Source organism: Epinephelus lanceolatus, chromosome 23 (genome assembly GCF_041903045.1).
Source record: "Epinephelus lanceolatus isolate andai-2023 chromosome 23, ASM4190304v1, whole genome shotgun sequence".
Classification (NCBI taxonomy): domain Eukaryota; kingdom Metazoa; phylum Chordata; class Actinopteri; order Perciformes; family Serranidae; genus Epinephelus; species Epinephelus lanceolatus.
Genome location: NC_135756.1, coordinates 22,548,046 through 22,569,555, shown reverse-complemented (window position 1 = coordinate 22,569,555; position 21,510 = coordinate 22,548,046). Strand labels below are relative to the sequence as shown.

The 21,510-nt window shown below is 40.7% G+C and overlaps 1 protein-coding gene across 1 annotated transcript in view; it reads right to left on the bottom strand.

Annotated features, from left to right (window-relative positions):
* Positions 1-1,637: 1,637 nt before the first annotated feature.
* LOC117249274 (copine-8) overlaps positions 1,638-21,510 on the bottom strand; it is a 122,251-nt gene continuing 102,378 nt past the window's right edge. The window contains exons 17-20 of the mRNA XM_033614820.2: positions 19,680-19,782; positions 15,373-15,430; positions 15,173-15,246; positions 1,638-10,056 (exon numbers count right to left, since the gene is read on the bottom strand). Coding sequence (XP_033470711.1) covers positions 9,868-10,056; positions 15,173-15,246; positions 15,373-15,430; positions 19,680-19,782 — 424 coding nt within the window. The 3' untranslated portion in view covers positions 1,638-9,867. The remainder of the gene's footprint in view (positions 10,057-15,172; positions 15,247-15,372; positions 15,431-19,679; positions 19,783-21,510) is intronic.

Here is a 21,510-nt window from a genome sequence, read left to right as displayed (position 1 = left end):
TAAGTTAATAGCCTGGGCTATTATTTGCTTAACTCACTGAAATCAACAGACCGATATTTGGGACAGGGTGGGATTGTCTGCACACTGTTCAAAACATGGACATGGCTGAGCCGGTGGCTTGCAGCTAACAATGCTAAACACACAGGTATATATACACAGAAAACTAATCACAGGAATGAGACACAGCTGGAGTAGGAAGACACAACAACAAGGGTGTGGAGGGGAACACTAGGGTGGAGCAAACAAGACTGATACAGAATAGGTGTGAAGGGAATACTGTGGGAACAGGGAAGGACTAAGAGGCTGTTTACACGTACACGGTGATTTTGATAAACGGAGACATCTTCCTTCGTTTGTGCCCTTCGTTTACACACAAACGGAGATTTCTCCTCTGAAAACGAGTCTTTCTAAAAACTCTGGCCAGAGTGGAGATTTTGGAAAACTCCGGTTGTGCGTTTGCATGTAAACTGAGATAAACGCAGATAAACAGAGTTATAGGCAGCCGACGTCACAGTATGCGCCAGAACTTGCGCCTGTGTCAAAAGTGCGACCTATGTTGCTATGGTGACAGTGGATACATGGAAGGCTTGAGCTTCTCGTTACACTGCCACCTACAGGTTTGGCATGCTCTTGTGTATATATACACGGGTAAGTGTAAACGAAGATCTTTTTGAAAACAGAGACGGTGAAATGTCCGTTTATGAAAATAGCCGGCCAAGTGTAAACGGCCTCTAATGAGACAGGTGTGACAGAAAACAGGCAGGAAAACACACAAAGACAGGAAGTAAAACCAGACACGACACATGAGGAGAGAAAATAGAAAATAAAACAGGAAGCAGATTAAACATGAATGAATAACATGAAACAAGGAAGCTAAGCTAAGCTAAGCTAAGCTAAGCTAATCAGCTCCCATCTCCAGCATCTAATGCACAGACATGAGAGTGGTATGACTCCTCGGCAGGAAGGCAAATAAGTATATTTCCCCAAATGTCAGACCTTTAAGTTCTGAATTAGCTTTGACCTTTATTAACCTCTCTCACAGTTCAACATTCACTGCTGCAGCAACACTCTGTAACCCCTCCGTCACTCTGAGTGGCACGACCGAGACTGAGAATCTCCTAAAATGCTGACAAAAACAAGCTGGATCATGCCTTATGAAAATTAGGGATCTCAGCACCTGTCAGAGAACTCGCTGAGTTATTGAGCGCTGATGAAGAACCCTATCAACTCCTCCTGGCACATAAACACACACATTCTGGTGTCTCTCTGTGACGGGGCATTGACAGTCTGACTAATTGCCTCTTTAAACATCTGCCAATTACTCTCATAAATAAATATTTTTCAATTTTACATGTGAGGAAAGAGCTGCCACTTCAGCAGGCGGGTGACAGGTTCAGATTCACACCAGGGCTGGGTGGTGAAACACAGAGCGTTATATGTTTCTCATGTTTTGCTGCAGCGCCTCGCTGGAGGCTAGCGCTCCTGTGTCCGTGTGCTTTGTGTGCTTTTGGTGTGGGATGATTTTCATGTACTATAATTATCCTACCAGAGGAAACAAACCACATATTAGTTCTAATAAGCTTTGAAAAGAGAGAGGAGGGAACAGACAAACACCAGAGGGAAAAACTTTCTGCAACTTTTGAGTTTAATATGAATATTTATTTAAAAATCCATAGTTCAATACAGAAATAGTCATCTATTATATGTATTATCAGACAATCAGTACTTCAGCCATGCTTTCTCTGATTAATCACGGTTTCAAAAAAGTACAAGATAATTCTTTTCTCCATAACTGAACTTGTGCAAAGAAAAATCCACTAGAAAGCAATAGAAACACTGACACAAAATAGATAACCATTAATTCCTTGAAACAATTCTCTTTTTCTTTTTTTTTTCTGAAGAAGGCATCGCACAATTCCAAGAAAATCAGTGAAAGATTTAAGGCCATTTTGTACAGTTAATTTTTCATATAGATTTTTATATTTCAAAACACGCAGTTTTCAACAAAAGGAACTGGTGCATCCTTTGTAAAACTGTACATGCAAACATAGTGCACGTTGTTAAGAAGATATGACGAGCATACAATATATTATTTGGATAGCTTTAGTAAACAAAGATCTTATGTGTGTTAACACCTCACATGGTCTATTAAAACACTCTTATAAAGGCGCCACACACTCACGCACTCACACACACACACACGCAAAGTATACTTATATCAAACGCATGCACGCACACATACACACACATACACACACACTTCGCACACTTTTAGGGGCTTGGCAAGTTCGTGAGCTGCTGCACCATGATGGAAAAAGGATATAAACTTATATTAATAATATTTGTCCACCTAAAGCAGACTGACACAGAATAACTGGCGCCAATGACTGCATGGTGATAATGTGTATGTGTTTGTGTGTCAATGTATGGAAGCAAAGAAAGGCCAAAAAATATTAGCAATATATGAATAAATTTCTGAAAGTGAAGAAATGCTTAAAATTAAATATCAGTGAATTCATAGCATTTTAAATATTTAAAGTTGTAACCTATCTGAATAGACATGGCTTGACTTCAGCGCATGTCTTCATATTTAAAATTTAAATTTAAACTAATTTTTTTCCCCAAATTCACAAATTCAGATTTAAAATAAATAGATAAACAAAATGAAACATGGTTTCCAGTCTCTCATCTGAACCTTCTGGTGGACAGGATGTAACCAAATAGACTTTGATCGATTCCAGTGAGGCCCCGTCCTTATCCTTGGTAACCCGAATGTTAAAATTTTTATGCCTCATTTCTGAATTTAAATAATCTAATTTGAGCAAATTTACTTGATTTGAATTTTTAGATTCAAATTAACCATTTTAGTTTAGTTTGTAGCATCATGACTGACTTCCAAAACAACATATAGGATCATCTTCAAAGTGACACATGTTGGCGTCCTAACAATCGCAGTTTCAAACATGTCCTTAAAATTATAAAGTGGCTGCCATTACACTGTAAAACCTACTGGTTGGGTTTAGGCAAAAAAACTAGGTGGTTAGGTTTGATTAAAAAAAATATGGTTTAACTTTAAATAAGTCCTTTTGTTACTAATGTAACGTCATGTATGTCATGTGACAGACATCACGTCATATATGTCAATAAATCAGTGTAATTAAAAGGATCCATCATTGATTTGGGGCACAAACACTGGTCTTCTGGCTGAAAGTCCTGTGCCTGTTTGACCCTTCCACCACCCAACCTATAGAGACTTCCGTCTTTTTACAACATTACACGCACTTTGTCGCTTTTTATGCCACGCACCTCACTTCCTCCTCTGCTTCTATTATAAGTCCTAAGGCCACTAGAGGGCGCCATCTTACAATAAACATAAGCTGCTTGTGCTGCTGATCTTTATTCGATTAGAGCGGCCTGTTAATAAAACCTGAGCAGTGCCACTTGGGAATTCAAACCACATAAATTCAAATATCATAGTAAATATTTCAAAGCTATAAATGCAGGGGTGTTTCAATTACATATCAAATTTTAACATTAACACATATTTATGTTAAATATTCTAAAATAACTGCATTTCAAAGTTTTTATATTTCATAGCTCACATGATTTAAGTCGCAACAGCATTTTTTTGCTTCCATACCGAGTCCTTTCCTGGTCAGTAATAAGCCTTGTCAATAAATTTGGGAGCATAAAGTAAGAGATGCTTTTTCCTATGCTGAAAGGATTTTCTGAAGAACATGTGACTTGAAACAGGAGGTAGTAAACCATTCAAATGGCACGACAGAGGCATCCTGTATGCTGTTTGTATGGTGCTGACACCAAGTAACAACAGCGCTCTAGTTTGAGTCTGTCCAGCCAATTATCGAGCTAAAAAATGTCAAAAAAACATAAACTAGCTTGGAGCACTGTGGCTGTAATGCACTGATTCTGGTGCGTTATTACGTTTTAACCTTTAAAGTAAGAAGAAGAAATTACATTCTGTCTCTTACAAATGAAAAGGTGGCTTCATAATCAATAAAACGTACCTTCACTCAGGGTTCTGCAGCTAGAGCTTTACTTGGTCTGGTATAACCAACAGATACTGCTGCATAACTGACAACTGAGTCAGTCAGACTGTTCTGTACCTGTACTGTGCTGCACTTCATTTTAACATTAAAAGTAATGGCAATTATTTCACAATTACTTGCTGGAGCAATTAAAATAAAACTCAAGTTGTAATGAACAATAGTTTTCCTTTCACAATATCCTGTAGTCGTCACTTGTGAATACAGCGACTGCCACAAAAGGCTCGCTTTGATCTGGATTCATGCTAAATTGTCACCAAGCCCTACCATCAAACGCTCAACTGACTACACTGTCTGTGAGCAGGTAGTCCCACCCTCCAACAAATCCCTTCTCTGACCCCCGCAGTGCTGGATTTCTGTGGAGGATGTGAGTTATACAGTATATCTGCTGAACCAGTAATGAGCTCTGCAGTCCTAATGATGTGGTTAGCTCCGCTTTGAACGCAGTGGGTGGCTGCAGGAGTGCGACTGCAGCCGCTAACACACACACACACACACACACACACACACATACAGTTAGTCCACTCTGCTACAGTGCCTATACAGGAGGGTGTTATGAGATGAACTCGTGAATATCAAGCAACTAGAAAAGGCAGCAATGTTAGATATTACCAAACAAATCGTATAGAAAAAGTCTGTTACAAATAGTCATGTTCTGTCACTCTACTGTGAGTGTGTATAAGACATCTGGGTTGCACTTTTTCCAGTGTCAGTCACTTTGCACGGTCTGGTGTCTTTTTTAACACGTATGAGCAAGCAAACTTTTCACTGCTTAAAATACTCGGAGTGTAGAAAAGTGCAGCAAATTTACTCTTTTCACATCTCCCTTAAATAAAGGAGCCAAGTGTCTGGCACTGCCACGACTGTATGTTATATACACTGACTCTGTAATTGGCTAACTATATTATATGAAATCTGGGGTCCAACATGCTCTCATACCCAACCTGTCAAACACAGACACTTGGTCATTGGTCGCCCTTTAGCGGCAGTATAGGACGCACAGGGGGGCTGCAGTTTTTGATGCTCCGAGCAACTATCATAACATAAAGAGCGAGTGGGAGAAGAGGTCAATGGGTCAAACAAACTCTGGACTTTCACCCATGAGCTCGCTGTTTTGTCCCGTGTGAAACTAAGGGAGCTTTCAGACTTAGAGTTCGCTTGCTTTGGTCCGAATCAGGGACTACTTTCTCTACAAAGCCTAGAGTTGGTTCATGTTGTCATGGCAACATTTACAAGCGGACCAGATAAAATGCCTGCTCGAGAAAGCTGCTCTTGATTGGTCAGAATTTCCATGTGGGAAAAATCCAGGAAGTAAACAGAACGTTGAAGAAGAGGACACTTGCAAGATAAATGCGACACTTTCTAATGTCACAATGGAGGGACAACTACGCAGGTTGATTTTAGCGCTGGTCATCGTGGACTATATTGCTGTCATTGTTCATTTTAGTCAAACCATACAGTTTGAAAACGAGGCGCGGCTCCAACTAGAAAACAATGTTTTGATGCATTGGATGCGCTGAATGTGCATATTAAGGCAGTACAGAAGGAGGCGCACATTAATAATCCTCCAGGACTGTAACATGCTCATGTTTAACCCAAACAAGATCGAAGATCGAGGTCGGAACATGTCTCACCACAAATGAACCGCACCAAGAGTTTGTTTTAAGGTCTCAGTCCAATTGTTGTGTTCACACCTGTCCAAACGAACTGCACTCAGAGGGCAAACGAACTTGAGATATATTGAACTGAACTAAACAGGGCAGGTGTGAAAGCACCCTCAGTAACAACATAGCATGCTAGTATGTGTAGCATACTAGGCTTTTGACGTAAGTCACGTGACATTACATTACGCTAGTAACAAACGTTATTTTAAGCCAAATCATGTTTTTTTCTAAACCTAACCACGGGCATTGTTGCCTTAACCTAAGGAAGCAAACTTTAAATTTTTTTTTAACCTACGTATAATTGTTAATTTTGAAAAGAGTCTGTCGCATTTAACACGTGGAAACTGCATTTCCTGTGAAAACTAGAGTTTATATTGATAAAACAATGCATGTAATGACCATAAATTTGTACGCCATTCCTGAGCGTCCAATATTGTCGATGGAGGGGAACCAGAGCATCATAGTTTGACACGTTGACCAAGGGTCGGTATTTGACGAGTTGGGCATGAGAATGTGTTGTGAAAACAACCAAAGTTTCGTAGTTTGTTAAGACCTTTGTGCAGCCAATAGCAGAAACTCAGCACTTATATCTTATAGCAAAGACATATTTGTTTTGATACAATTATTGATAATACATAATATTTTCATTGAAAAGTCTTCATTTTGTAAGACATCAGAGTGAGTTAGCGGATGATGTGGTGGTCATGAGCTTTACATTACTTCATACAAAATCATGATAATGATAATGTCTGTGCCATAATTTTAAGACTACTTCAGGGTGTTCATACAACAAAATTACTAAGCTTTAACATCACGGCAACGCTTAAATATCCTTTCACATTGTTGGTGCTGCGACATACTTCACTCACAGTCCAATAAATGTTAAAATGTTCCTGCATTCCCACTTTTTGTAAGACTTTTCAAACATTTCATAGAATGTTGTTTTAAAAGACAAATCTCATTCACATTAAAACATGTTAACTTATCATTGAAACACTTGTTCATAACAACATTGAACAATCCTTTCACATTCAAACAGAACTCATTCTTCATTTAGAAACTATGTTAAATTGGAAACTTGTCGGACATCCTCAGTGACTGACAGGATTCACACAAATCATCCTTTTACACATGATTGGCACATAAAAATACACATCATAAAAACAAACATATAAAAAGCTGTATCAAAGCTAAAGGTGCAATAAAAAGTACACACCAAAATAAAATAAAAAAAATCAAATGGAACAAAAAGCCAACAAAGGGAAAGTGTGTTTTTTCTCTGCATTTTTGACCACTGGGCTCTTTATGCTCAAACAGTATTTAGTTTGAGAGCAGCTGCTGTCGTTTTAAACATGAGGCGGGGATGTGGTGTTGGACAACACAATGAGACGGAACCCCTGGGCACGTGGGCATCATATTGCCAAGGCAGTTTGGAGGAGAACAGAGACAGAGAGAGAGAGAGAGAGAGAGACAGAGTAGCCAAGCTTCCACTCAGATGTAAAAAAGAAAGCAACGCAAAAATATGAAATGCTGGAGACAGAAACTGCACCATTTGAATCTTCATCATCGTGGCTAAAGCAAACAAATTAGAAAGGTAAAAAAGTAAAACATTTGTTGTTAAATGTTTGCTAACGTTGGCCATACTGCATGGTTTCTTTGACACAAAGCACAAGACTAGAGCCAGGTTTAAACTCCTGAGTTGAATCTACAGGCTGCAGCGGCGCAGACCCTTTGTTTATTTATGTAAACTGAAAAACAATCTCCATTAGTGGGAGCGAAGCTTTATTTAAATGTATTTTAGAGATAAGAAACAACTTGTTTCTTGTTGCGTGTGATTCATCCTGACTTCATATGAGTAGAGGAAAATTCTGCTAGTCACTAGGCTAATTTCTACAATACAATCTCATTGGCTTATGCTAATAATGTTAGCACGTTCATATGTGGGAAAAACATGTCTAGAATAAGACTATTATTTTGTCGTTGAAACTTGTGAGTTATAAAGGAGCCTAATTTTGTAATGTTACCTTTGTTAAATGTTGCTGTTGTCCTCTGCTTAATATGAGTAAAGGAAAAGTCCGCTAGCTGCTTGGCTAATTCATGCAATGTAAAATGTCATAGGCTTATGCTAATATCGTTAGCATGTTGTATTTATGTGGGAAACACGTCTTGGAAAAGACAAGTGTTTGGTTTGTGAACCTTGTGAATTAAAATAGAGCCGAATTTCGTACTTTTGTTAAATGTTGTTGCTATTGAGTCATGTGTTATGTGTGTTTTAGGTCCGTTAGTTGAATCAATCAAACTTTACGGCACTTCACAGACACTCAACGCAGTGTTCCAGAAACGCCACTGTGAACTAATATTTTGGAATGTAATTGCAAAGCAACACAGACATACCACTGTACAAGTACAAATGCTCGCAACGGTGTAGACCACTTGTGTAGACGATGATAAATTCTCTGTGTAGAGTCTGCATACAACTATAAGTCAGCCTTAAGAGTCTACAGCCATGCTAGTGGCTCTTTAAGGTTGGTAAAATTGACCTTAAAGCATCACTGTGTCTAAAGTCAGCATGCAAACACAATAACATGTTAACAGATACAATGTTTACCATGTTCATCTAGGTCTGTTAGCATGCTAAACACTGAGTACATCTGAGGACGGGAATGTCAGGGTTTTTTTTTAGGTTTTCACGTATTTTATCAAAGAACAAAGTACTGTGGAAATTTAAATTCTGACCTGATAATGGTGCTAGATGAAAAATCATATGAATATTTATGCTTAATTTTATGGCAATCTATCCAACATTTATTGAGGTTTTTCAGTGTGGACCAAAGTGGTGGACTGACTGACACTTTCATCCCTAGAGCCACGCTGCAAGCACAATTAAAAAATACCAGTAATGTACATATCCTGGCTTTCTGAAGATGTTGGACCCCTTATACACGATAAAACATCTCTGGGAAGAAGCGTGGAACATTTTTACATTTTAAAATTCATTTTGGAATCTGCACCATTTATCAAGCCGATTATGTCTGGTGAACCAAGGACAATCCTTTGCTATTCTACATCCGGCAATAAAATCCGTCTGTCCTGTGATGAGCATAAAAATGATGCATTTTCTTTTCAGCTCGTCTATTATAACTCGCAAAAAGAAAAAAAAAAAGTTGGATGGAAACACAGCTGGTTAAAGTGACAGAGGCATAAAAGAAAGGAAAGAACATGAGAGATACAGATGAGAAGAAAAGGTACAACAGACAGACAGACAGACTTCTCAGGCCTGAGAGCAGTGCAGACAGACAGACAGACAGACAGAGAGGGTGAAGTGACAAATGGATACAGGCAGACAGACACTCACCCCCCACAGACAGACAGACGGATGAGTAGATGGATAGAAGAGGTAGTGCAGGGCCACTATATGCATGCACTTGACTGAGGCTACACTCATGCAAAAGGTTATTACAAACACCAGAATACAGTACGGTACGGTACAGCACGGTACGGTACGGTACAGAGGGGCTACCAGGACCTGCACTGCTGCTACCTGACACACATGCCAGGAGAGAGAAAGAGAGACAGAGAGACAGAGAGAGAGAGAGAGAGAGAGAGAGAGAGAGAGAGAAGGAGAGAGAATATTACAAGCTTCATATTGAAACTGTGTGTATATAAAAGTATCAACAGTAAAAATCCTTGTCAGCGTTTACTGTAAACAATGAGTGAGTTGTAGAGAGATAGAGAGAAAGAGACAGAGAAAGAAGAAGTGACATATGTCCAGTTATTTACAGAAAGAGTTCATCAAGTGATTCCTTTGTTTTGTCTGGGGACATTCTCTTTGTTTCGAAAGCTGTCCTTCATTTCCTCCTTCATTCCTTCTTTTCCTCCCAGATTAAATTCAGACTCTCTGCCTCTCCTCGTTACCCCAGCCCCCCCAAAAAATCCAGACAGTCACAGGAATGCTTGACAGTGGAAGTAAACAGACTCTCATTGGCTTTTCCTCGACACTCTCCCGGCCCGACATGCAGCCTCCTGAACACGTGATCCACGACGACAAGGCATGGAGAGCAGCCTTTAGGGAAATGGAAGTATTTCGCTCGTAAAGTTCAGCTGACCCCTGTCTCCGAAACCTGTCTCCCCCCGGCTTCTCATATCTGGGTTTGGATGGGTTGCGCTGGCGGCGTGTAGGGAGGCGGCGTTGGCGACGGCTTGATCCCGCGGGTCCTCATGTAGGACAAGAACTGGTCGGGGATCTCGGCCAAGACGTCTTTGGCGAGTCGGGCCATGCTCAGAATGTGGTTCCCCGTCCGGTCGATGTAGTCTCTGAATGGGACAAACTGAGAGGGATGAGAGAGAGAGAAGAAAGTTAGTGACAAGGTGAAGTTTATACTTGAGTAACCGCTGCCAAACTTTTAGCACAAATCTATGTATGTAGTCATCCCTTTTACAGGGTTTTTGTTTTAAAATGAGTCAGATGGAGACAGCAGTGTTGTTAACCGACTCATGGAGTAAACATTATCTTAAAGGTTCGATGTGAGAAGCTTGTTTTTGTCTTCCTTTGTCTGAAATCAAGGACACAAATTGCTTATTTCCAGTGGTAAACCTGCCACTGCCACAACTTTGCTTTAGATAACATTCAATAGATCGACAATACATTTGAATGCAATGGGAGCTTTCTTGCACTTCCAATCCAGAGAGTGAGAGCGTCAGTGTAACCATAGAAACTTACTACAACTCTACTCCCAAAGTGCAGCAAGTGGCATCTCCTCTCCCTCTGCCTGCCCCACAAATATTAACTAGGGCTGCAACTTCTGATTATTTTCATTGTTTATTAATATGCTGATTATTTTCTCGATTAATCTATTAGTTGTTTGGTCTATAAAATGATGGAAAATAGTGTAAATATTTTGATCAGTGTTTCCCTAAGCCCATGATGACATCTTCAAATGTTTTGTTTTGTCCAAAACAGCAAAGATATTCAGTTGAGTCGTGACTGTGATTACTCTGAGCAGCATGCATTAGAATGAATTACAAGACAATATATTTCAATCTATTTCTCTATTTTTTTCTGATGGTCTGAGTAAGTCAGTAAATTTGTCACCAGGGTCTGAAAAGTCACCAAGCTGGCACATATTCATTGTGCAAAAGTGGAAAGCTCTACTGGCATAACAGCAGTAACTAAGGGGGGTGTGGCTTAGTGAATGGTCAGCTGAGAGGAGGAGGAGAGGTGCAAATATCGAGGGGAGATGATAAGAGGAGAGATAGCTGGTTAATAGAGATGGAAAATGAGGGCAGTCACAGAGATGGAGATTGAAGAAGACAAAGCACAGAGATTAAAAAGAAGATTAAGAGTATGGGAGCAAAAACGACGGCAGAATGATGAAAAAAGAAGACAAAAAAACCCCTGAAATTATACAACACAATTTATGCCCTTTGTTTCAAGTTGCTTTGTTCACCTGTGAGATTATTGCTACAGAGAAGAGAGTCTCTCCTAATTAAGACACTGCAGATTGGCCCTATTTTCAGAAATGAAACTCTGGTGTCTGGCTGTCTGGTGAACAGGCAAAAATTTCCAGCACTTGGAGAGAAATCCCTGATTTGAAGAGCAGCAAATGTGGATACAGAGAATGTGCAAATTAGTGATGTCATGTTTTTACTGAGAATATTAGGTATTAAAGCTTCCTGACACCGTTTAGGGCCGCTGGTATGTGAAATTGAACCACTTCATGCTTTAAAATGCAGAGAGGAGACGGGCACAGAGCCAGCAGCTACATACCAAGATCTCGTTAGCTCTAGCAAATGTCTGGGATTAAATATTAGGCAGAAAATGTGCAGGTTCAAATAAGGGGATCAGCACTGCTAGTTTTCACAATAGCAGGTTGTGAAACTGATATTAGTGGCCTTCTGCCTTAGTTTTACACATACAGTACAAAGAAGGATAATAACTTTGGATGCACCTGTCTGAGTTTTTCTCCCCTGACTCCAGCTCCAATGCCAGTGTTGTCTTATTCTCAAATTTAAAATCTGTACACCACACTGTGTGGAACTCACTGGGATCATTTTTATGTAAGGTAACATGAGGTCAAGGACTGGTGTCTGCAGCCCGACGTGACTTAATAATTGTAACTGATTTCTTTTGCTTTTGACCTTGACAAAAGAATGATCCACTACGTACATCCATAAAGGTATATTTTTAATATACAACAAGAAGCTGTTAGATAAGGAGCTGCAGGGGACAGGCTGCACACACCACCAACTTCTTAACATAATGGACGTAGCTACCGTGACGTCTCCCATTGGTTTGTGGACTCTGATTTTAAAGCCTCAACTTCGGCACTTCGGCCGTCACCATCTTGGTTTTCTGGAGCCAGGAGTGACTATATTTGGGAGAGAGGCTAGCTGGTGAAGGAGCAAGGGGTGGACCTGACCGAGAAGCCAAGGACAATATCAGCAGACAGTCACTCAAAGCGGCCTGCCCTTAATTATGCATAACTTTGAGCCTTACTAAAATGAACAGGTGAGTTATAAAATAATTCACCCCTTGTACAGTTCTCACCAAGGGGGAAATATGCTACAGAGACCAAAACTGTTTTTTGTTCCAGGCTGCAAACATGTTTATTCCTGCTTAACACAGGGGTCTATGGGGATTGACTCGCTTTTTGAGCAAGCCTCAAGTGGCCATTCAAAGAACTGCAGTTTTTGGCACTTCCACGTTGGCTTCATTTTTCAGCCCCAGAGGTTTCCACTTGGATGAAACCAACTCCTTTTACCTCATCATCATTATCAGGTTCCCTATTAGCTCAAGATTTAAATGCGAAATATTGCTGAAGAGGCACTTTTGCTTTTCGCTTTGACACCAAATACTGCTGTTGTCTTGTCTGTCAACTCTCCCTGTAGGTGAAGTCTGAGTCCAGCTACTCCTGCTGTGACTCTGCTGCTGCTCAGTTTATAATTGTAACCTCCGTTATCTGACAAAGTATTGATAAAAAAAAACAAACAAATAAACAAACAAAAAACAAATAGCTAACAGACTACTGCAGCAAGCTTAATTTTGTGATAACGCTTTGGCCTTGGTGGAGGTCTGCACCCTCCAAGTGCTCTTCTAGTTTATAATTTTTTTTTTTTTTTTACAGATCTCAGCAACTGTGTGCAATATTATCATAAGCAATAGAAATGAGGAAATGTTGTATGTTTATTTACAGTAATATATCCTGGTTTGGTTGACAACCTGGTTGAATGCACTAAAGTCTCCTGGAGGTCAGCAGAGCTTCATCAAATAATGAGCTACTACACATGCAGCCACTTCACCTCCACCTCCAAACAGATGCTGTAGTGACATTTGTATCCAGACTAACTTATAACAAGTTTCTCACTGTTTTTGCTCAGGCACTCGTGGACTCATGATGACTTCTATAATCATCAGGCCTCCCTGCTGTGACTCATCATTTACATTTCAGTCTGCTGCCTCCTTCGCCATGCTAATCCACCTGCTGGGGTGAAATAAATGCTGGCACATTTCAGTCACGGGTCACAAGTCACAGGTTATTTGCTGGTGCGTGGATGATACTGCTGAACTAAACGGGCAAAGATATGAGACTTTCATTTACTTAATGAGCTGATGTCACCTGCAATCACAAGATCATATGAGAGGCCAATTTGTGCTGGAAACTGACGCTGTGAAATATGACCCTCACCATGTCACTCGGGGTTATTAGCTTGCTGATAATGAGAGCCTTTAGGCAGAGCTGCTGCACAATTCCAGTACTGAAACTTAGTTTTACACCATCTCCAGGTCTTTTCTGCAAAAAGTGGCAGCGTATCGGTGTGAGTGTGTGTGTACTTCAGCTTGTTAAAAAGCCAACTAACGAGCATGCCTCCCTCGCCTACGTGGGCTGAGGGAGGGTGTGAGGGAGAAAGATATGCCAGCGGCAGTAGAAAGGTCATGGAGGAGAAAAATGTGTCTCCTCTGTGTCACAACAAACAAACTGATGTTTGCATTTCTTCCCGTTGCTTTGCTGCCACAAAATGAATGTGAAAAGTGATACTTGTCATCGTAAGCCGATCCCTTACAGCAAAACAAACAAGGATACAAATAAAAAACATCAACAAAGGGATAAATACTGATGACTGACAGGCTGAAGGAAGGACTACAAACTATAAACCATAGTTCAGAGTTTAAGCAGCTGATTCCAGCAAACTTTTAAATGCCATTGTTTTATTCTCTCTTTGGCTGTTTTCTAATTAGAAGGTGTCCACTTCATATTCCAAACTCTACGTGCCAACAAAAAAATGTAAAATGGCGAAGCTGTAGCAGCTTAGTTAAAAAGTCCATTCTGACTAACTGCAGACCCCACGCTGCCCTGTGTGCCGGAGTTCGAGCTCAGAGTCTCTGTTCATCCACTTCAATGAGAAAGAGACAAACACTCCCAGCAGATACTGAGGATCATGCCATTATCTGTGTGTGTGTGTGTGTGGTGTATTTCTGTGTCCATCTTGTCATCTGCGCTCAGCTGCGCTGTGGGGTGGAGGTGACCAGTTGTCTGTCTGCATGGATGGAGTTGAACAGCTTTAAAAGGTCTCAGGTTCTTTTAGTCACTCAGCTTTAAAACAGTGACAAGGCCTGCACACATATCTTTCTGCAAAGCTGTAATTTCGGGGGTGGTCTGTCTAACATTTTACAACATCCACTGAATACGTTTTGATACTACCCTAAGGCTCCAGAACTCCAGGGGCCTCAAAAGCTCCAGGCTAATTGTTTGTCCACTACTGCTGATTTAATTGCCATTTTATCTGGGACTATGTGGCAATGAAAATGAAACATGATAAGAGACAGGGTTGGGGCTATATGCATGGTTTCCTACACATGTGTTTATTCTGACGCACTTGCCGCCCTATTAAGATTTTTTTGGAGCTGCATTTCTCTTCCTCTTTGGTGGCAGAGGGTACTCTGCATGCAGATGGAGCAGCAGAGCCAAGCACAATGAAAGTGACACTAGTGACTATTTTAGATTAAACCTGCAGCGTTCCTGTGGAAACCACACACCTTGTGGTCCAGTGCTGGGTCTAAACAGCAAAAGAAAGTTTGCTTTCACTCGCTCCCGCATCTTGAGTGTGATGATAAAACAGTTTTTTACTACCAACTCAAAAACAGCTGCTGTGGAAAAAGTAAAACTCATGAAAAGTTCAGGGGGTCACAGCAGGCTGGAATCTGTGTAATGGCAGCAACAGAAAGCTGGGGTTAGCACTGGCTGAATAAAAGTTGCTATAGCCTCTACTGAAGGCCTGTGTCCTTTGACCTTCAGCCATTTTCTACTTTCTTGCTTTGGCTTTGTTTTTCTTTCTTTTTTGAAGTGTGAAAGAAGGAGCGAGAGAGGGAATGACACGCAGCAACGGGCTGCAGACTGGAAGCGAACCCGTGGCCGCTGCAGCCAGGAGAAAGAAAGGAGTGTGTACCTGAACAATGTCCCTCTCAGCGTATCTTCCTCTGGATGAGATTCTGACTTCATCGCCATCCAACTCAACCATGGCTGAGCAGAAAACAAATAAAATACACACATTATTTCTCACTGTCGTCAAATTCTAAAAGGGCAACTTTGAATGGAAAAAGATGTTTCTTATATGTAAATATTATTAACAAGTTCTTGTTGGCTTACCATCAAATTCTGCAGGCCCCACCCCCACGATGATGATGGACATTGGCAGACAGGCAGCCTGCAGGAGAGGAGAGAAACAGTGAATATCTAATACATATCAAAAAATGTATAAACATTCTTCTGATGTTGCCCATGTGAGTCGTTAATGGGATAAAGATGATACAGCCTTTGTTTTCATCAGCTTTAAATAAAGCGTTCACAGATCGTGCTCATGTCTTGCCAACATGTATACAGTATGTGTAAATGTGTGTGTTTTCTACAGCACCTCCTGCAGCGCTGCGTGGGTCGAGGCATCACAGTGAATAATCTTAGAGATGAGAGAGTCAACAACAAGGCCTGAGCTTGCTGACGGCTTACAAATGACATGTGTTATGTGGTATTTGAAAGAGAGGGACGGCAGTGTGTGTGTGTGTGTGTGTGTGTGTGTGTCTGTTCAGCCAATCTGACGGATGGGTGGACCTCAGGCAGCAGAGCAATAGATGATCTTATCAAAACATCTCGTTTATTTTTCTCTCCCCTCAGTAAAGGTCTTCTTCATGTCTCCACTGAACTGCACTCTGTTTCTTTCCCCGTCCCCTCATCTCTGCCACCTTCTTCCACCCTGCCACCCCCTTCTCCTCTATCAGCCTCCTTTTCTCCTTAACATTTCGCTCTCAACCTCTCCTTCTCTGCCTTCAAAGACCTGAGATGGATCACTGCCTTCATACACAGAAAAATACAGCTGCTGTTCACTGTTCACTTTGTTCGCATTCTGCATGGCACTCTGGCTTCCCTCTGGAGCATGCTGTGACTTGACAGTGATGGAGAGGACAGATGGAGGGTGAATAACAGGCTGTCAGGAGTCAGGGCGGCACAGCAAACATTTAAAAAAAAAAAAAAAAAAAAAAAAAAAAAATTTACAGTAGTTACGGCTCCCCAGTCACATCACATTTCTGTTGACACTGCAAGGAAGGATGGAAATGCGGAGACGAGTAAAAATATGTGTCAATACCAAACATCTGCACGGCCCCTGGTGTTTATGTATACGCTATGATACACGCATCATTTACATTATCTTTTAGTAAGGCCAACAATATGTGCCTTTTCTCCGTGTCGTAATTCCATAGTTAATACGTCTATAAGCTGACAGTGAGCTGCCTAACAGCCTAATTAGGAATAACTGGCACAGCTGCTTTCCAGCTTTCATTCAAAGACAGATTTTTGCTCCCAGGAGCAAAACAAGTGATGATAACAAGGATTTATGAGACACATTTTTGCCCAGACTTAAGAAGTTCTCACCATGACAGTCTTAGTCATTTGCATACATTTTTCATGGCTTTATATTTAAAGGTCCAGAGTGCAGAATTTTGGGGGATGTATTGGCAGAAATGGTATTCAATATTCATGACTACTGGATGTTTCCTTTAGTGTATAATCACCTGAAAATAAGAATCACCATGTTTTTTTTTTTTTTTTACAGTAGCCCAGAACAGACAAACCAAACACTGGCTCTAGAAAGGACCATTCATATGTTTGCATTGACCACCATAGTTCTCCTAAACGCTTGGCGAACTGGTGAAGTTTCACCTCTGCGAGCTCACCACTAGAGGTCACTAAATTCTACACACTGGACCTTTAAAGTCGGGGTAAAATAAAATCTGAGATTTACATCTAAACACATTATGCATGTTAGAAAACACTTGTTTTGAAAGGACTGGGAACTATATGGTACTGAAATGTGGCGTTAGACCTGTATTTCACCATTTCTGTGTCCAGGATTTTGTGGGGCGGGGCTAAAAGCCTTCTTGACGACATAATGGACTAATCCTTAGCATATGCCCCATCCCTACGCCACAGAAGAACTAGCGTACAAGTCCAATAACGGGCTGTAAACCGCATCTTTAACTGCCTGGAAAATGCTACATTGGGCGCAGGGCACCACTCTTGTGCCTACTCTGTGCCAACTTTTCAAGGGCGAGGAGGCAGGTTGCTAAGCGACCATAACCAGCACCATATCATAGCCTACTTGCCAGGAATCCTGAGTCCAGAGCTGATCTTCTTCCAGGAGATGTTTTGTAAGTGTGTATTAGGCCAAGAATATTAACAGATGAAAGCTCCGAGTAGCCCTGCACTGTCGGCTGTGATTGGCTGTTCCTTGTCACATGATATGCGATGCCCACCGCTGCGCTCCAAAAGTGAATAGGCACGGCTTCAACACATTCAGTTGACATGCCCCCAGCATCTAAGAGCAGAGAATACTGCCTTTTTTCATGATTTTGAAATGTAATTTTATATATTTAGTGACTTATTTCATTATTCAAATTTGGCTGGGTGCTTAATGACACATTGTCTGTTGTGTGACAAAGTCGTTACACATATTTATTTTTGCTTTACCCAGACTTTAAGCAACTTTATGAAATACTACCCACTTAATTATGCATAATTATGGCATTAACTCCAAATGCTTTCCATGATGAAATATCTTCTTGGTGAAATGTCTATTTTGATGAATACTCTCTTTAGGTGATTTACCTTTTTACATCAGACACACAGAATGACATAAAAATGGATAAATAAATAACTAACACCTTCCCTAACATCCAACTCATATAGAAAATGTAACGGTTACCTAAACACAAAGAAGCAGCCACAGTCCATTAAGACACAATTTACATACAAAGGGTTTTCAGCAGCTGTCTTAATGGCAGCATTTCTCTCTTCATTCATTTGTCAGCTTTGTTTTGTTGTTTCCGAATGTTTGCATCTGTCTTTTTGTGTTACTTCCCATCTTTTGTGAGGCCCATTATACTGCATCTTCTTCTATAAAAATCTGTCCCATAAATTAAGTTTTTTTTTCTAAGGGACTGAATTGTTCATTCATTGTACTTTTGCCTTTTATGCTTTTAGAATGGGTACTCAAGATGAAAAACACTTTATCACTCCTGCACAAGCTGCAAGATGATTTACTGATAAAAGTTTTGGTGCAGACATAGACGCAACAGTTCAGATCCTGGCAGTGTGCACTGAGCCTGGCTAAACATGTGGACAAACTCATGTCAAACCACCTGTTTAAACCTTATTCAGCAATGCAGTGGACTTCCTGATCGCTCCAGGTCAGCAAGGCCGCAGTTTCCAATTGCACTGGGTGTTTGCTTGCAAGTCTAGTTATCATCATTACTACTATTAAACAATTTTATAGGCCCTTTTACCACAGAGATCGGGCTGCTATTAAGTCCCTTCTTTATGCTACCTTTGCATTTTTACAAGGAACCAAACAATGGTGGCATCATGTTTCAGACAGCATGTCAGCATCGTGGAAGCAAAGGAGGCATGATGGATGTGACATGTAACAATCATTTCCTGTCCCTTTTCTATCAGAGGTGCAAACTCATCAGGGGTTAAAAAGGTGACAAGACATGAACCCTCTAGGAAGGTCCAGGGGTATGAAATGTTTTTAAATATCAGCTTTAAAATGTGGATTTCCAGTTGAATTCAGCATGAGAATATAGGAAAAAATACACCCTAACATTAAGGTAATCTTGCTGCTATAAAAGTAGTGTGAGGGGGTCATCAGTTCAGAGGGAAACCCAGGCTAGTGTTGGCTAAAGCAAAACAACTCAGCCGAATGAGGCTAATTAACAGTCACAAGCTTGACAACCTGTCATATAAGCAAAGTCAGGTTATCATAACACTACTGTAAGAGATTCTTACCTTAAGGCATGCAGGCAGACAGAAACCGACCTCATATAACTCACCATGAATCTGTCCTCGCAAACCCCACCACCATCTTTTATCTACACAAATATTGTAACTGACATGTTTTGTATTCAAAATGGTGATTGTGGCTGCAAGGTGATAACTTTGCACCCCTGTATATGGTAGCTGATCTCGTTCTCTGCTCAGAGGGTAAGGAGCACTTGGACCTCACTGTTTTCCCATTTTGTGGACTTTTCGCTGGTCTTCTTTTTTGAGTTAGCTGCTAACTGCTATCAGCTACTTTTTAAAATCTCCCGCTGTGGGTCACACCGTCGTCAAAACTTGCTGCACATGATCCCATCCTGCTGGCTGTCCCTTCTACACAGCCATCGTTTTAGCGCTGTTACTACCTCCGATGTCGGCTTGAAGGTGAGAAAACTCTGTCCCCCCCATTCCGCAATTGTACCTTTTATACACAACAGTGAGGTAGAATAACAGTGTGAAATTCTTGCCTCGAAAAGACAGTATGAAAGAGGTTGGGTGTGAACCCTTTCAACTGAATTCTCTTTTTGGTGACCTGTTTTGTTTTGGGTGTGTTCGTGAAGAGTCAGGTGTTCAGCAGATGCACTTACATTGACAATAGACTCCTTGGTCTGAGCCATGTCTGAGATGACGCCATCTGTGATGATGAGGAGCACAAAGTACTGAGAGCCGTCCTTCACTGAAGCTGCATACCTACACACAACAACACACAAAAAACCATTTTTTGTAATGATTTCTGTGCTACCATCCTCTTGTCTTTTGTTTCCCACAATGACTCATTACTTGAGCATATTAAGTATCATTCTGTGTGGTTTTAATTACAGTACTCAGACGGTTCTCAAATTAAATAGAGTACAGGCAAACAGCTGAGTGGGAACGAGACATTACACATCCTCTGAAAATGACTTCTCATTGAGTAAATACCACTTACCTCCCACTCTGGAGGATTTATTCTGTCAAGTACCTCTCTATGTACATCTCTCTTTAAGTCAATTCTATAGATCCTCACAGCTTTCAATTTCTGCTGTGGTGTTGAGCGAGACCTTTCACTCCTGTGTGAGTCCTGAACCAACTATTTCTGATGTTTACACACTGAGATTGTTTCAGTCGCCTCAGCTTCCGCTACGCATCACCTTTCTGCACCGGGAGGTTAGATCTGTGTCTGCCTCCTCCCCGCTGGAGATAACTGATGGTTAAGTGTCACACACTGAAGGTGATCACACCATTGCAGATACACAGGGCAACACCTCAGGTGTGTTAGAGAGAGGAAGAGCAGGGAAGAGAAGTGAGGTGAATAGTTACGCAGCAGCATGTGAGAGTGAAGACAGATATGAAATATGAGGATGGTCGACAAACCAGAGGTGGGACAGAGTCATTGTTTTGTGAGTCACGCTCAAGTCTCAAGTCTTTGCTACAAAACAAATCATAGTGCATGTGTCACCAAATGTAATGCCATTTTAACAACAGAGTAATATATTAAATTTTCATGTTGGATGTCTCTTCCTGCAATTTTCGACCTGCACATTTTGCAAACAGCTATTCCGTTTTATGTTAAAGACTGCATAGCTTTTGTAAGTTAACAAAATTGTCTTTGGCATCATTGTTTTCCAACTGGCACTCAGTAATGTAACGCAAGTTCTTCATGGTTCTCTCCTGCAGCTTGACCGGATGCTGTCAGATTGGTTCAAACAAAGTGGATCTGGGGAATTAAGTGTCAACTCGATGGAAATGAATAGGGTTAATGCCAGCTGATACAGCAAATAACAGGAAATGAATTGATTTGTGATTTGATTTTTTGTTTAGCCACGCCATCTGTATTTTCTCTTTAGAGTCCTCAATCCATGAATATTTAAACTAAAACTCCAGTAGCATGTATCAAGTAAAGGTAAAAGCTGGTCAGGTCTGACTTCCTAAACAAACTACTAAACCACTTTGTTTTTCTTCTAGGATGTAATAATCCTAGACAGTGTTATTATCTGTATCGTTGCCTTTTTGTTTTATAGTTTAACCATGTTTCCAAGCCTTTTTCAATTTGTCCTTCATTCATTTGCATTGTGTATGTAAGATTCTCCATCACCTGAATATCGTCTATGATGATCAGCCATTGTTTGTGATTTGGAGCGTCCGTCTTCAGGCAGTTCTATTTGTGGCACATGTTTTAAATAACTTTACAATCTTTGGGAGGAAGGTATAAAGTATCTTCAAGCCAAAAGATTAATGTCCACGTCAAGTTACGTGACTCGAGTCCACACCTCTGTGACAAACAGAGGAGAGGAGGTTGGATGTAGCATCTGATCTGTTACAGATTAAAGAACAGCATGTCCTTGCTCTTAGTTTTGGCAGGCTTTAAGTTGACAAACAAAGATGCAACATATATCTACAACTAGTTTTAAAAGTTTTAATGAGGATGAGTTTGTGAAA